We start from the raw sequence: 17,812 nt of genomic DNA on the forward strand, positions 1-17,812 counted from the left end.
AGATGGCGCTTCGGTTCCAGATTAAAACTTAAGTCTATGAAACTTGTCCAATTCTACTTCATGACCAGGAGTTGGCTCTGGGGAAGAAGCACGATTTGGTAACATCTTCTGTCACTGACTCCCTCCTCTTCTTCAGATATACACACACCTAAACCCCAATGAGAAACCATAGGTGATGCTCAATAGAGGTTAATCTAGTGTACTTCTGACACATGCCATTCCAAAGCATTGTGTTGTGTATGGCCTGAAGATTGTCAATGTTGAAACCCAATCAAGCCTGCTGGCAACCATAGTAGGATAGCCTCCGATACCTGAGCTCTAGGACTATCAAATGTTTTATTCATCTCACCATAAGTCCACCAGCACTCAGAGGAGCAACCCGACTCCATTGACCTGTCTGCTGCGCTTTGGGGAGGACTGTGTTTTGGGATCTCTTGTGTGGAGCAGGTAGGAGACTGTTGGACGTCTGTGTGATAAAGAGTAAAACTACATAGCCGTTGCTGGTTTGGTGATGTTATGAAGTGCATTTCAGTTATTTGGAATATCTAAGCCTGGTCAATTCTTTTTTGATGAAATATTTAATGATTTGGTCTTCATTTAAAATGAAGGAATTATTTAGAGGAAGGTATGCTTTTCAGAATGACTGAAGGAATTGTTGAAGCTATACCAGCAATGGAATACAATGCCTTGCTGTTTAACATCCACACAAGAATCATTTTCCTTTTTCTATGTGTGTAACAAATTCTACACACAATACTATATAAAATGGTTTGTGGATGGCATTACTGCAACTTCTAACTATTCATGAGCTTTGTGAGCATGCACAACAAACAATCCCTGTTGTCATTCTTATTCTGATTTTTCATTGATGGCTGTGTACATGGACTGATTTCTTCTTTGGTGTAGGTCATTTTAATTCACACCTCACAGGTAATGGTCAAGGAAGATGAGTGAACAAAGGCAGCGCGCCCTGTCTACGTCAGGGGAGGCTCTCTACCAGATACTGGGCCTGGACAAGAACTGCACACACGACGACATCAAGAAGTCTTACCGGTGAGCGCAAAAGTTCATCTGTTTTTCACATGACCTTCAAAAAACAGAGGTGAAAAGAGGACACACTTTGTGTTTCAGGTCCTGAGTCCTACACCTATGGTTGTCTCTGTAATCATGTTAGGCTGACACTTTATGTAACAGCAATTTACACACAGTTTTTTTGTAGAGCAAGTGGTACGAAATAGAATAGCACCAACAGAAATAGAAAATGAATCCCTTAGAACAACTGTCTCCTGATATTGCTAAGAAGCAGTATGAATATAAAATGGCTTCCGTATAGCTGAAATATTTATGATGCTGAGCACTTGCCTTGCCCCTGAGTCTTACGTGAATAAGGGTTTGAGAAGAGATTTGAAAGATGGTCGTATGTGAACAACAGCAAGACAGCCTTGTCAGGGCAGCAGCTGATCTGGGCCTAAGCATGAAAAGCGTGAAAGAGCATGAAAGTATGATTGCAGTCCCTCTTTCTTCTGACTACAAAACAACTCAATTTGCAATCTACTAACAAAACAATCTACAACACAGAAGCAGTTAGAATACTGTCAAGGGGAGAGGCAATGAATGACAAACACTACCTTATTCTGAAATAAATACAGACGTGACAATAAGAATAAGCAAGTCAGGGCTTTAGTTTACAATGCAACAGGTGCTCACAGGATCCTGTTCTGATGACTCATTCTTTTGCCTTGTTGTATATACTATATCATTCAGGCTCCATATTACCTTGTAGTGTCAGCTATCTAATCTGTTGACTTTTCTAAGCTATTGCATATCTATTGACTTTATACTCCACGTTTGGAGAGAAAAAAAGTCTATAACTTAAAAGGCAAATGGAGGTTTAGTGTTAGTAGGACTTTGAGTTCACGAGTTTGAGTATGTCTCTTAAATGGTTTAATGCAAACCCACTTCCAGGAAGCCATTTAAATTGTTTCTTAACAGCTCTCATGTGTGTTAATGAATATGTAATCATAGTAACTTTTTTCAGGGGCTGTTGGATTAATTAAACATTAATGAGCATGCGTGCTTGGTGCATCATGAAATTTTGATGTGAAATAACAGTTTAGTACACGTTAGCAAAATAAAAAAAAAAAAAACAAGCTCAAAGGGGCCAATGATGTTTATCGGAAAATTTGTAATGCTTTTGTTGAAGTCGTGGAGCTTTGATAGGCAGTAAAACTCAGGGGCAAGGGCAATGATTCCTCCTGACATAGGTAAGTGGAAGAAGGTTCAGGTTTCAAACCAGCCAGAGCGTAGCTTAGAAATTGTGTCCCCTTGAAACATCCCAACCTCTGGGGTCTAAATCTGAACAAGCATACACTGCCTGGTATATTGCCAGAGCAGATAGCTTCAGCCAGTTATCATCTGCTATTTAAGTTTGCTTCCTCAGACTGATGTCAATCATGCATCTGTGGCCAATCCATGGAGGGTTTTTAGTTCCTGTGTCTTCGGTCATGTGGGATTTGCAGCTCAGGTGATTGGCTCATTGCAGGCAAACCTGATGCATGAAGCAAGATGTGTTCATACTTCCTGGGCGGAAGTATAGCGTAGCATTGAATGCAATAGCGTAGCAATGCGTAGCAATGACCATTGAAATGTCTAAATGATAGGCTACTCCACCCCTCCATCCACACATGTGTCCAGGTTTATAGAATATCTATTGTCCAACACTGGACACCCTGGGTTGGGATGCTTATTTCTCTGGCACTGCTCTTGACTTGCCTGTCCACTTAACTTTGCCCACATGACTGAATATGTGTGGGAGGGAGGCCAACAGGTGGTCATCCTTAGGGTTAAACTAATGACTGAGACATGAGTGGACATGACCTAATGCCCTTAGAATTAGATAGAAATGGGTCAAAGTGAGAGGTCCTATATGTCAAATGGGAACCAGAATCATTGTAGTAAGCGTTTTTTTGGAGCCAGAGCAGATGTAGTAAACAGGATGTGAGTCGAACCTGGCCAGAACTGACCTATATTTGGTTGAGTCCGGTCTACACTGTTCCTTCTGATTGGTTCTCTTAAGAAATGGACTTATGATGTACATGCTCGCTGCAGTTGCCGAGCTTGCCGTGGGTGTGGACACGTCTGAATGAAGGGAAACAGCTGTCTGCAGCCACTCAGCCTGGTGCTATACACAGGGTGTGAACGTGGCCTTCTCTCCCCACCCCATAGCATATTAGCAAAATATTTCACACTAACCGTGTGTGACACCGTGAAAAAGGGTCATCAAGAAGCTTAGTCCTGGTGGATCTAATGATATCATAATGATTATATTACAGTTATAAAATAAGATGTGTTGATTGAATGAGGTAGTATTTTTAGTTAACATCTTCTTTTTCCTCAACAAACCTTTATACCTGATGTGTAATCTGTGCTTTTGTAAATACAAATGTATTTCCACCACTTTCAGAAAAACTACACTTATCATTTATGGTGATGTCATTTCTGATCATCATAAGTCTTGAGGTTTCCATGGAATCTACATGTAAAGAATATATGTCAATATGCTGACCTATACTCTTCTGACAGGAAACTTGCCTTAAAATATCATCCTGACAAGAATCCAGACAACCCTGATGCCGCAGACAAGTTTAAAGAGCTGAATAATGCCCACACTGTCCTGTCAGATGTTACCAAGAGAAACATCTATGACAAATATGGATCCTTGGGTCTCTATGTCTCACAACAATTTGGAGAAGAGAACGTCAACACGTACTTCCTGCTATCCAGCTGGTGGGCAAAGGTGAGAGTTACACATTATGGCTAAAGAGGAAGTTAGTGTGAGCTGGTTCATTTAGGGTGGATATCTACTTACTGTAGTGACAGCACATGGATCATTGAAAAAAAGTAAACTGGAGGGTTTAGAACTAGACCCAGCTTGTGGACAGTACAGTGTAGAACTAATCTCACCAGCTCTCTGTGCATGGATTAAGCCTATAGTCTAGACTATAAGATTTGTTTAAGTCTAGGACTAGACTTCATTGTGAAACTGGTCCATAGGGAATACAGCAATGAGGCATTGTGTGCCTCCATGCCAGACCACCACTATATTGTGAAAATGTGCAAAAGCAGCTGTAGGCCACCACTGTCATTTGAGCGGGTCTGCTCTCACTGATAATACAAACCCCATTGTAGACATGCTACTCCAAGAATTAAGTTTATAATAATCATATAAGACAATGAATATACATTTATAATAACCAACAATAGTCAGACAATGATGAATCAATATTGAGTTATTGTTGTTGTTATTGTCATTATTATATTTTAGTTGTTACTATTATATTGTGGTTATGTAGTTGTTTGTTATGTATGGGTGATGTTGTGTTTGTGTTTGTACCTCCAGGGCTTGTTTGCGATCTGCGGCCTGCTGACGGGCTGCTACTTCTGCTGCTGTCTGTGCTGCTGTTTCAACTGCTGTTGTGGGAAGTGTAAGCCCCGCACACCAGGGGAGGAGGACCCAGAGTGCTACGTGTCGCCCGAAGACCTGGAGGAGCAGATTCGCACGGACAACGAAACAGGTGAACACATGCACAGATCTGGAGAAAGAAAGATGAACACACTAAGAAAAACAGTCAATTCAACTGGCTGCTTTGACTGAGTTATGTCAACATGTAGAGTGAATTTTATTACAAATAAAGCTGACACACTTTCACACAACTGAACTCACTCAAAGAAGATGATTTGACTGGGCTATTTTGAGTGCACTTATCTGTTATTACAGTATTGTAATAGCATATCTCAATGCAGCACAAGACACATTGATTATATGTTATATCATGGTACTGACAGTAAGTCTTATGTTTGTTATATATTGAGTCATACGCACAGCAAATAAAATTATTCTCGCAAAAAGAAATGAGCAAATCAATTAAAGCTGCAGTTGGCACATCTGACAGATTGAGGGGACTTAGCCAAAATGTTGAATGTTTACAACTCTTATGCCCCTCCCCAACTACCACCGAGCACCCTCTCATTGAGTTTGTGCTCATCAGTGCGCACCAGACTGTGATTGACAGTCAGATCTCACACAGCCCTGCTCTGATTGGACCAGAAGAACCGGGAGCTGTGGATTTTTGCAAAACAAATAACAGGCTCTAGGTGGAGGTAGAAGTGTGTTTTTTTTTCTAAAACCGGCTGATTTATGTTGTTCTGTCGGAGCATAGTGTCGGTTTCAGTGAATATGATCAAAAAAATCTTGCTAACTGCAGCTTTAACTAATGTTCAATAGTGTCAGTGATGCTTGATGTACTAGTCACCACAACCAGAGTCATACCTCTGTTTGTATGATTCCTACTCAGTAATGATTAAATAGGTGACATTTTAGTAATCAAATGATTGTTATGGTTAAAATGTGATTAAATTATGGAGAGAGCTCCTACAATGTTTGGAACTCCCAACAGGGGCTGTAGTGTTTTGGAAAGCGTTGTCACACCCTGAGGCAAAACTGGCTGTGATTGTCATTTAATGTGATGTTGTATTCTGAAGTCTTTTTGGTACTTGGTGATGATGGCAGGTATAAGACTGAGTGTTTGGATGATGTGTTTGGACTGCAAAAGAAAAGTGGTCTAGCGGGATCATCATTGCTTCAGAGCTTCTTGTCACTGTTCCTTTTTACCACAAATCTCTCACAGAAAGACACAGATTCCATAAGATTAGGCTGTGCACAATAAGCAGAACAAATAGTGACAGCTGATAGTAAGGGCTGCCATAAATATCCTCAGCAACTGGGTGGAAAGACTTGTGCACAATTGCTAAATCAGTAATCACTTCTCAGTCAACAATCAGCTCTCGTACATTTGTGTAAGATGTCAAAAGATATTTGTTTGTGATGTTGTTCATAACAAAGGAGCAAGCAGGCCACACGCATGTGTAAGTAACAAACAGGAAGGGCAGAGAAAGACAATCAATACTCGCCATCCATGCAGATCTGCATGCTTTGACTGAGAGGTGTGTTTGCAATATTGTCATTTTATCCACAAAAAAAGAGTATTTCATATTTCACATCATCTTTTCACAATGAAAAAATTGCAGCGTTCCTTATCCTTTCAAACTCATGTTCCACTTTTCTTTTGGATAAAAGCTCGTTTTGTCAGGACCAACATATGTCAATACAGGAGAATATGATTGAAAGTGTCCTAGAAAGACACAAGGAACAAAATAGCATCTCTGCAAAAAGACCTTGGTGAGAAAGAATGACAGTACAGTGACATATGTATTAATCACATAATTTAATTTGTATGTGTAATAAACATAGATATATATATGTTTACACATCAAGTTATGTGATAATGCATATACATAATGGACTATAACACCATGAGGTGTTTTTTGTATCAGGGATGCTGTGTAGTTTAATTTTACATATTGTACTTGAGTGCTCTTTCTGGGAAATAAAGTGATTACAGCACTACTAGGAGGTGTAGCACCTGTTCAACGCATTCAACCTGATCGAAACTTGTAGGGAGGTTATGAGTTTATGAAAGAATATGATTTTCTGCTAGTATTTTCTATTTTGTTTGTGCAAGACTGAATACATAATTTTGGACATGATTTCAATAGACAAAGAGTTAAAGCAGGGGAGGCAAAACTGCAATTACAAATAATTATACGTATGTTACAGATAATACAGAGGGAAACTAATAAAAAAGAATTAATTAGTTGCTTTAGTCAGTATCATGATGTCTGGACACGAGTCTTTTGAAGCAAATAGGACCACTTGATCTAAAAACAACTTTGAAGTCAGAATAGAGCCTGAGCCTTTAGATGCAAAAGTATAGGCGAAATATACACTTAATTATTTTCACGTGTGTCATATCAGCCTGTTAATGAAAATAATTAGAAATCATTCTTTTGAGTCAGATGTTTGGATATTATACATTTAAAATATGCCAGTTGGCAGCAGGAGGCTTTTCAAGTCTTCAGTAGGTTGCCACAACACTGATAATTACTGCCTGTGAGTCAGTTCTCAAAGCGAATTTTCCTACCAGTTATTTTAAGCAATCCCACGATAAGAGGAAACGAAGTGGTTTGCCTCCAACATAAAATAAAAAAATAGACCAAATTAACGGGCAGAGCACACAGTATCACAGCATCTCCCACTAGCCCTCACGCACAGCGTTGTTTTGTTTTTAAATTGTGCATTCACTGATTAGGCTATACGGCTGACGGCCTCCCACCGATGTCAAGGGATTTTTCTGGATGCAGGGCACTGTCGCAAGGTTAAAAGTACACTCTCGTCTGGACTGATGGAGTTGTCATTCTGCCCAGTATGACTGCACTCAATCTGGGGACAGCCAGCAGGACGAAACCCACAACAAATAGCTCACAACAAACACCTTTCATCTTCCCTGGAAGGTGTCACAAGCAAACATAATGTTATGTAATTATTACAAGGGGATAATCATCTCTCTCAACCTGGCATATGACACCAAGACCTCATGCTTAACTAGGTTTTTTGTCTGTTTTTGCCAGATGGTGACACCCCCATTGTGCATCAGCCAACCAATGCCAGTGAGAAGACTCAGTTGATTGGTGATGGGCACAGGAGTTATACCTGAGAGGGAGGACAGTGATGGTCTGGAGTGAAGTCACAAATAGCCATTGCTCCTGTTTCCCTCTCACCATTTGCAAGAGAGACTGCCTGGACCCTCTGAAAGATGTAAATACCGTAATGAATGATTGATTGCTTGATGGTTTTCAATATGAGTTCTGTTGACTGTTGCTTTCTGTCATGTTATAAAACTGCTCTTTACAATTGTATACACAGAAATAAAGAGACTGTGCAAAAAGATTAACAAGTGAAAACATTACCATATCAATATTAATTTGAAAACATAGGCTGGACTACTTTAAAAACTCTGATCTGCTATTTCAATAATGTTTAATAATGTGCTATTAAAGACATTCAAATGATCTCTCCATCTCCTTTCTTTGAATGTTTTCTTGTCTGTTAAAGTCCAGATACATGCAGTAAGCTTAATGCAGTTATGAGTTATAGGCCCATTTTGGACCGATCGGTGCCAACTGAGGGCACCTAAGTTTATTGTTATTTTCTGATAGATATGTGTCTATAACACAAAAATGCATGATGGACATCTGGAACTCACAGCTGAAGCTTAGTAGGTAGCCATACACTATACCATTTACCTATACCCAATGTATAATGCATGAGCAGCAAAAAAAAAACTGGTTTGGTTTGGTGCCCTTTCGTGGCACCGTCTCCGCTGGCTCACAGACTGTGACTACCGGTACGTTAACTGTTCAAAAACAAAAAGGTTTCCCTCCTTCGAGCCGGATTCGAACCAGCGACCTAAGGATGTCAGTGTTACCGCTACAGTCCTCCGCTCTACCAACTGAGCTATCGAAGGGAGCTGCTCTGTCTTCCGGGTTCTCAAAATTTGAAAGCTCGAAGAATATGCTATTGTAAGTTGTACAAAAGTGTTGCGTTCTTCACATGAATGCTATAATACATTTAGAAATTAATATAACTTATGACCATTTATTTCTGCAATACTAGATTACTTGGGTGGTGTGGCGATAGCTAAAGTCACCATATTCGTTAACGTTAGTGAAAGTTACGCCAGAGAAAAAATAACGTTACAGACTCGGTAGCCTAGCTAATGCAAAGTTTAAGTTACTTTAACAGCTAGTAGCCTATGCCATAACCGAAAATCCTTCCCTGTGTAAAGCAAACATTTCACCCATAGCTGCATAGCGTAGCGGCTGCACTAAACTAGGATATTTCAGATAAGACTAGCCTAGGCTACTATGAATTGGGTACAGATGCAAAGTTAGCTAACGCTAATGTATCGTTAGCAGTCTGCATGGCGCTTCTTTACTCACAGGCCCGGCCCAAGATAGGTTTGGCTAACATTCAGGTAGTGAAAAGTATCCACTTTGGATAATGAAATACGATGTTTGATTGATATGCTATGATTTAAAAGTCCTGATCATTGATTAATCAGGAATGTCATCAATAGCTCATGAATACATTACTAACTGTTTTTTTCCAGTTCAACCCCAAATGTAGCAACGGGGAATTAGCTCAAATGGTAGAGCGCTCGCTTAGCATGCGAGAGGTAGCGGGATCGATGCCCGCATTCTCCAATGAACCTTTTTACATCACTTGCCATTGGCCTACAGTATTTTAGACAGATATAGGACATCAAACTGCATCTACGTCTAAGCCCATCAACACGTGAAAAGATGGAACCAAATTAGATAGCCCTGCATGCATGGGCACTGCAAGCCAGTTGATTCTAGGCCCTTGGCTACACACGCATTCTGTTCTCAGAGTAGATAGATACATAGATACAAGCCTACTTTATTCATCCCGAGGGAAATGTTAGCCATCCATTTAGCTTATACACCATAACACAACAAACACACATACACACATATATCTCACATAAAAATCACTCACAGAAATGTATAAATAAAGGAGCATGTGAATTGATAAAGGTCTGGAATGGACTGACCATGTGATGTATTGACCATGTTAAGGTGCTATGGTAGCCTAGCCCTAGAGTCTGTGGAATGGTGGTAGTGCAAAAGTGAACAAAACAACGATATTTAAAACAAGAAACACGTGGATTCCTGTAACTATCCATGGAAACAGCATAGAGACCAACTGGAATCCATATGCATTTCCACTGAATTATTTTTGGAATCTGATCCCTTATCATACCTGTTCATTCGTACTCGTCGCTCGATTTATCGTGACTAAATTCAAGATGGCGTTGAACGGTAAAATTCCTTAAGGTATTTATTTTCATGGCTAGGCCGATGCCCTAGGCACCACAACAAAACCCTGTTGGTAGCATTGGCTAACTAGCGCCAGATTTCTGAGTGCAGGGGACAAGCTGAGGTGAACTATGAGACATACGTTCACACTCGGTATCATGTTTCAAGACACTTTAGGTCAAAATCACACCGGAATTATCCTTTAATTAAGATGGTATATGCAACACAATTTATTTATATTCCCTTTGCATAATGCAAACATGCTTTGGGTAGACTTCATTCAAAGATGGTTGATTACGAAGATACTTCCTGAGAGGACATTTCCTGTCCTCGGAAATGTAGCCTATGCAAATAGGGTAGCAGTAATACACGCCCCGCAAGAGGAGGGGCCACTATCCCCCATTTATGCAGTGATCGGTTCCCTTTTTAACATTGAGGTCTATGGCAGAATCCAAGAATTTCCCAGAATTTGTCAAAGCCTTATTTTTCTGAGCAATGGATGCACATTTCGGACACGGTATCATGAACTCCAAACCCTCCTCCCCATTTCAGGAGAATGTCGTGACAGTATGACCCTCCAGTCGGGAGAAAATTACTTACATTAATGAAGGTGTACACCAAGTTTCTTTTGTACTCCGGCAACCCTCCCCATGCATCAACCACGTGGAACCGAGGCGTTCAAACGTCAGTCATACGTCAGTGACACGCCCCTGTGCAGGCGGGGACTGAACCAGAACCCGTCTCTGACTGAACTCCACTTTGCCCTTATAGACATGAACTAGGACAACCCATCTTGCTACGCATTAATTATCTTTGCTTCATTATTCTGTGTCTTTTACATTTAATTAAAGGTGCTCTAAGCGATGCCACACATTTTTTTTTAGGCTAAAACATTTTATGTCACTTGCTGCAAACATCACCTAACCAACCGCTAGCTGTCTGTGTCCTGAATACACTTTAAAAAAACGCGATCTCTGTGGACAGCCCAGGCTCCAAAAACGGCAACAAAAACAACCTGGGCAAACCTAGCCCATAAAAACATAACAAACTGTTCCAGCAAATCACAGACGAGATGCGCGTTTAGGAGAGTTTCAATTGCACGGGAGCAGCACGGGAGGGAGGGGGAGGAAGTAGCAAGCTAGCTGTCTGTTTTGTTTAAGAGTCAACAGAAGTGACGTTACCCAGCATCGCTTAGACCACCTTTAATATGCATAGCCCAGTGATACAGACATGAGCCTAAAGCCTCACCTCGAAATAGGCTGTTGTCTGTTAGGCTAATGTCACAACTTATTGTAACAGAGGTAGCCTATATCGTAGGAAATAGTTTATTTAGATGACGCAACTTAAAAAAAAAACATTTATTTCACTTGTGGAGTGAACACCATAGGCTTGCACAAATAAATGAATTTGTTAGATGATCTACATCTCCGTTCACCTAAAGCTGGTTGTATTAACCCATTTCCACATAACATTAAAGCTGCAGTTGGCATGTCTGACAGATTGAGGGGACTTAGACAAAATTTTGAATGTTTACAACTCCCATGCCCCTCCCCCACTACCACTGAGTACCCTCTCATCGAGTTTTAGGCCTAGTCCACACGTACCAAACCGATCTTTTTTTCCTCCGTCTTCCCTGGAACAGTATCAAGAATATTAGCGTCCAAACGGATCCATCTCAACATGACTCAACACGTTACTTCATATCCCAGGCCTATAGGTGGCATTGTTTCTTTACAGAAATTGACCAAAGCTTGTGCGCTGTAGGCTATACAAACAGACAGAATAGGCTACAGACGAAAATGGCTAGTGCAAGGAAACCAGAATTGTTTGTGTGGACTGATGGTGAACTGTGAACCATAGTCAACTGTAAAACTAATAAACTTAATTTTTACAGTTTGTGAAGGGTGCAGTCCCGTCCTTTATTTGGCTAATGCAGGTACAAATGATCTCCTTTACTTTCTTTGGTTGTAGGATAGTCCGCGATTCACATTAGTTTTGGCTATCATCGCAATTGCATAGGCTACTAAACGCTAGGCCTACCAAGTTCTAGGCTATTCCGTCGCCACATTTATAATATTGCTATAATACCTTCGTTAGTAACAGTCAATACTTTTACCTGCATCAAATCGTGCATTCGCATTTAGTGCGCTACCATTGGCTTAACATGAGTTCTAAGCGTCTTTGTATGCTCATATCTGACTTCACTGTGAATGCATGTATTTATGTTGTAAGACATGTAAAATAAATGAATGACACCGGCACTATGCACAAATTAATTTAAACTTACACCGCACTTCCCTAATAACTTCTGACTAGTTCTCTCGCGTCACTGACAGTAGCTAGAATGCATCAAAAAAACACTGGGAAAAACACTGTTCAGTCCACCAAGTCATAAGCTATTGGCGCTCGCGCTTTCAGTTGTGATATTTATCCTACTGAGTGTAATCGTAGGTAATGTCATGTATGAAAACTAGTATTGTTAGGCAATACTATAAGGGTCAAGTCCAGGGCAGCTGAGGTGTGGCGATGACATCATCAATACGCAAGTATGCGGTTTCGCCGTCCAAACAAACTTACAAGGGCTACGGTTTCAGATTTTTCCACCCTGGGACCAGGTTTCAAAAAAGTGCGGTTTCAGGCAGTGCCTTTACAGGATTCGTTTGGACGATCGGCCAAGACGAAGCAAAACCAATGCGTTTAACCCAAAAAGCGTCTCCGTGTGGACGGGGCCTCAGTCTGGTCAGTTTGGGACAAAAATGGGGTCAAGGCTGCAAATCATGATTAACATTTGAGCCAATGTGTTTCTGTTCATTTAGGGCCAATAAAGAAAAAAATGCAAGGAGCCCAAAAAATTAGGTGGGGGAAGGCCCTATTTGTGCACATCAGTGCGCACCAGACTGTGATTGACAGTCAGGTCTCACACAGCCCTGCTCTGATTGGACCAGAAGAACCGGGAGCTGTGGATTTTTGCAAAACAAATAACAAGCTCTAGGTTAGGGTTTCTCAACGGGGGCGTTCGTACAACCTAGGGGGGGCGCTGGGAACGTGAGAGGTTTTTTTTTTTTTTTTATTTTAAACTTTCATGGTTTTCACATATTTTTTTTCACCACCTGCCATTGACCCTTCAGTGTCTGTCCCCTTCTCTGCTGTTTTTGACTCATTTCAGCCTGTGACCCTGCCCTTTGTGCTGGATATTGTTGGTCATTTGAAGCCCTCAGGCTCGCCAGTTGATAATGTCCCTCCCCGACTTCTTAAGGAGGTTTTTTAGACTGTTGGACCATCATTTACTGCAGTTATTAATAGCAGTCTGACCTCTGGAGTGGTTCCAGGTAATTTTAAACATGCCGTTGTGCAACCTTTGTTAAAAAAACCTGGGCTGGATTCTACTGTTTTGGCAAACTTCAGGCCGATATCCAAATTGCCATTTCTGTCTAAAATCTTAGAAAAGATTGTGTATTCCCAGCTCATGGACTTTTTAAATGAGCAAAATATCATTGAGATCTTCCAATCTGGCTTTAAAACATTGCACAGCACAGAATCAGCGCTTTTAAGAGTTTTAATGACATCTTTTTAGCTACTGACTCTGGTCACTGCGTTGTCCTTGTACTGCTTGATCTGACTGCTGCTTTTGATACAGTGGACCATGAAATCCTGATTGCCTGTTTGGAGCAGTGGGTGGGCATCAGAGGCACAGCTCTGGAATGGTTCAGGTCCTACCTGTCACATCGAACCTTCTGTGTTAGTGTTGGTGACTCTGTGTCCTCCACTGTCCCCCTCTCATATGGGGTACCACAAGGCTCTGCTTGCCCCTCTTTTATTTTCTCTCTATCTTCTCCCCCTTGGTTCAATTCTCAGGAAACACAGCATTTCTTTTCATTGTTATGCGGATGACACACAGATTTATGTCCCTCTTAAACAGTCAGATGCTTACAGTATTAAGCCATTGCTAGAATGCCTACATGACATTAAAGCCTGGATGTCTCTTAACTTTTTAAATTTTAATGAAAAAAAGACTGAAGTCATGGTCTTTGGTGGCACTTCTGTGACCCCCTGGTTGATCTGGGTTTGTTAGCACAGTACCACAAGCCAATCATGACAAATTTGGGGGTAAAAGTGGACTCTGACCTTAAATTTGACAGCCAGATTAAATCTGTGGTAAAATCAAGCTTTTTCCAGTTGAGGCAGCTGGCAAAAATTAAACCAGTCCTTCAAAAACAGCACTTTGAAACAGTAATCCATGCCTTTGTGACCACCCGGCTGGATTACTGCAATGCACTTTATATGGGGGTTAGCGGGTCCTCCGTTGCTCGTCTGCAACTGGTACAAAATGCTGCTGCCCGTCTTTTAACTAGCACACGAAAGTATGAGCACATCTCACCTATTTTAGCTTCACTCCACTGGTTGCCTGTCCATTTTAGAATTCATTTTAAAACTCTTTTATTTGCTTTTAAAGCCGTGCATGGCCTTGCCCCACCTTACCTTTCTGAGCTGCTCCACCCATACACTCCCAGCCGCTCTCTCAGGTCAGCTGACCAGCTGCTCCTGACAGAGCCCAGACCCAGGCTAAAATCTAGAGGGGAACGAGCTTTTGCCGTTGCAGCTCCAAAACTATGGAACAATCTACCCCTTCACATCAGACAGGCCCCTTCACTGTCTCTTTTTAAGTCCCATCTTAAAACTCACCTCTTTTCTCTGGCTTTTAACCCCAGGTAGTGTGTTGATGGTATGTAGATGTGTAATGTGGGCAGTATATTTTATTTATTTGATTTTATTTATTGGATTTGAGTTGGTTTTTAATCTCTTTTTACTTTTTTTTTAGTTTTTATCTCTTTTTTACTTTTATTTTAGTTTTTATGTCTTTTTACTTTTATTTATTTTTTTACATTTATTTTAGTTAGTTTTTATCTCTTTTCAATTGTAATACTTTATCCTATTATTGTGCTTCTGTGGTGTCTTGTGTGTTTCTTATCTTGCTGTACAGCACTTTGGGAACCTTGTGTTTGTTTAAACTGTGCTATATAAATAAAGTGGATTGGATTGGATTGGATTGGTGCAAAAATAGGCTACCTGAAATAAATAGGCTATTTTCATTCATGGGTTTCTAACCCCTCTACCGTCCCAGCTACATTTTACTGTTTATCTATGCTCAGTGGTCATACAGTGCAGTTCGGGCCTGCACACGCCCGGACTCATGTCCCCCAGCCCCAGCTATCGTCATCTCTATAGTAACGCCGATAAACATAACCCAAGTTTGCGGCTTAACAGTTCAATAACCAATAAAAATGTACACAATTCACTGTGACGTCTTCATCTTTAATAAAACAACACAAACGAACATGGCGGATAGCAAGAAAAAGTGTGTACAATGCAAATTATCAATTTTTACATGTTTTTTTTACCCAACCAGTCTTCTATTGCTTCTAACAGTGGGCTAAATCTGCTTAATAATAAAATAGGCTCATAGGGATATTTTCTTATAATTCCAGAAGAAACAGCACAGAAATGGGCTCGTTTTTTTATTTAAGCAATATAGCATGAGTGTGAGTGGCCTATAGCCTACCCAGGGCTTTTTTTTAATTGCAGAGGATCAAAGTAAGGTCAGGGGGGGCGTTTGCTCAAAAAAGGTTGAGAACCACTGCTCTAGGTGGAGGTAGAAGTGCAGTTTTTTTTCTAAAACTGGCTGATTTATGTTGTTCTGTTGGAGCATAGTGTCTGTTTCAGTGAATATGATCAAAAAATTCTTGCCAACTGCAGCTTTAATTTCTGAAATGTTCTTCTTTGATAAAGTGAGATTGGCTGTCTCAATGTAGGTTAATGTCAAGCAGTGAAGTGATAGCAGGTAGGTAATCTAGGCCTATATCACATGAGCTACACAGAAGAGGGCCACTGCTTGCTCTGTTTTTGCCTACTCTCCTGTGAGACTGTCCTGTGACACTTGCCAACACTGTCCCATGTCACCAATTCCAACCCTAACTCTAACCCTAACCCATGGAACGGTTGACAAGTGGTGTGGGACAGCAAGTCGCACGGAACAGTGGTGAGGGACAGTAGGCGAGTGGTATGGGAGAGTGGGCAAGTGGCACACAGTAGGTGAGTGATGCCCGCCACCAACAACAGCAAACATTAGGCTACAGTTCTTGCTCCAACTGCAATGGAACCGAACAGAGACCTTATGGGCAGAAAAGATAATCAGATTAGATCAGAATAGGTTAAACAGATCAGACTACATACACTCACTGGGCCACTTTATTAGGTAGCCTACACCTGTTCGACTGCTCATTAACACAAATATCAAATTAGCTAATCACATGGCAGCAACAGAATGCATTTAGGCATGTAGGTCAAGCTTATCTGCTGAAAATCAAACATGAGCATCAGAATGGGGTATAAATGTTTAAATCCCTTTAAACATGGCATTGTTGTTGGGCTGGTCTGAGTATTTCAGAAATTGCTGATCTACAGGGACTCAAGGGTTTACAGAGAATGGTCCAGAAAACAAAAATATCTAGTGGCAGTTCTGTGGGCGAAAATGCCTTGTTGATGCCAGAGGTTGGAGGAGAATGGCCAAGTTCGAGCTGATAGAAGGGCAACAGTAACTCAAATAACCATTACAACCCAGGTATGCAGAAGAGTATCTCTGAACACATAGCACAAAGAACCTTGAAGCATATGGGCTAGAGCAGCCGAAGACCATGCCGCTTCAATTTGCATTGGCTCACCAAAATTGGACAATATAAGACTGGGAAAATGTTGCCTGGTCTGATGTGTTTCTGCTGCGATATTTGAATGGTAGGGTTAGAACATGAGTGCATATAGTCCTGTCCTGCCTTGTTTCACAGGTTCAGACTGCTGGTGGAAAAGTAATAGTGTGGGGGGATGTTTTTTGCCACACTTTGGACACTGTTAGTACCAAACAATGGCATTGTTTAAATACCACAGCCTACCTGAGTATTGTTGCTGACCATGCCCATCCCTTTACCTTTGACGGCTACTTCCAGCAGGATAACACACCATGTCTCAAATGATCTCAAACTGACAGTTTCTTGAACATGACAGTTCACTGTACTCAAATGGTCTCCACAGTCACTAGACCTCAATCCAATAGGGCACCTGGGATGTGCATGAGATTTGCATGATAGATGTGCAGCTGACAAATGGAGTCAACCCGATACTAGCAAGGTGTACCTAATAAAGTGCCCAGTGAGTGTATGTTGTTCTGTATGTAGAGTTCAGTGTATGTTCAGTTGGATGCTTGTGGGCCGATGTATGCCCTGGCATGGCTTTAGCTAGCCTGGATGCTTCTGAAAAACACATTCAAGTCTGAAGCACTGAAAACCCAGGAGCTGAACCCTGAATCAAAGGCTATCTGACCCTAAAACGAAAAAAGTAATCTTCTCTCTTAAGAGATACAAAGCAGAGGCCAATTCTAACCAGTAGGCTCAGGCAAAGACTGGCTGCAATTGTGAACAACAAATACATGGTCACTGTCAGACAGAGAGGGTTGAGGCAGAGAAGTAATTTCTTCTACACTGTGCAAAATAAGAGAAATCAAGACTAAATTCCTATGGCAGCCTATCTCAATACATTGACGACATTGAAAAAATGGCATAGTAGTTGGTGGAGGGCCTTTAGCATCCTTGTCAACTGTAAATGTAACACATCTGTGGGTAACTAAACTAGTCGAAAGTAGCCTACACCTGTGTTTGTGTTTAACACACATGCATCTGCGTGCAGACACTCACACAGACATCACACATGTCTCATTATTACTGTAGCCTACGCCTACATGTTGCTGTCTTCTTTTTTTATATATTTAATAGTCTTGTGTTATACTCTGTTCTAAATATTGTCATTGTAAATGACTGTTAATTAAGCAACTTTGAATTTGAACTTGAATTCATTAGCCTACATTCTATATATTAATTAAATTGCAAAAAATAAACTAACAGCTGCCCACAATAATCCAAATTATATCAGTAGGCAACAATTTGGGTCTGTCTGATTTGTTGCCTTT

The 17,812-nt window shown here is 40.9% G+C and overlaps 1 protein-coding gene and 2 non-coding genes across 3 annotated transcripts; 2 read left to right on the forward strand and 1 right to left on the reverse strand.

The window, feature by feature from the left end:
• The first annotated feature begins 788 nt into the window (after positions 1-788).
• On the forward strand, positions 789-7,894 carry dnajc5b (DnaJ (Hsp40) homolog, subfamily C, member 5 beta). The gene is made up of 4 exons (XM_048266030.1): positions 789-1,053; positions 3,583-3,796; positions 4,400-4,574; positions 7,528-7,894. The coding sequence occupies exons 1-4, from the start codon at positions 947-949 to the stop codon at positions 7,611-7,613; spliced, it is 582 nt and encodes a 193-aa protein (XP_048121987.1). The 5' UTR covers positions 789-946; the 3' UTR covers positions 7,614-7,894.
• A 443-nt stretch (positions 7,895-8,337) lies between these two features.
• On the reverse strand, positions 8,338-8,423 carry trnay-gua. Its single transcript is given in 2 exon segments — positions 8,338-8,373; positions 8,387-8,423. It is a non-coding gene; the product is annotated as a tRNA-Tyr (tRNA).
• A 666-nt stretch (positions 8,424-9,089) lies between these two features.
• Positions 9,090-9,162, forward strand: trnaa-agc. The gene has a single exon. It is a non-coding gene; the product is annotated as a tRNA-Ala (tRNA).
• The last annotated feature ends 8,650 nt before the right edge of the window (positions 9,163-17,812 follow it).

This window comes from Alosa alosa, chromosome 16 (genome assembly GCF_017589495.1).
Source record: "Alosa alosa isolate M-15738 ecotype Scorff River chromosome 16, AALO_Geno_1.1, whole genome shotgun sequence".
Classification (NCBI taxonomy): Eukaryota; Metazoa; Chordata; class Actinopteri; order Clupeiformes; family Clupeidae; genus Alosa; species Alosa alosa.

Bases quoted from the DNA above. Each gene is read 5' to 3' on its own strand.
- dnajc5b (XM_048266030.1), top strand. From the start codon at position 947: ATGAGTGAACAAAGGCAGCGCGCCCTGTCTACGTCAGGGGAGGCTCTC. The intron at 3,797-4,399 runs GTGAGAGTTACA...TTGTACCTCCAG, and splicing joins TATCCAGCTGGTGGGCAAAG to GGCTTGTTTGCGATCTGCGG. The intron at 4,575-7,527 runs GTGAACACATGC...TGTTTTTGCCAG, and splicing joins TCGCACGGACAACGAAACAG to ATGGTGACACCCCCATTGTG.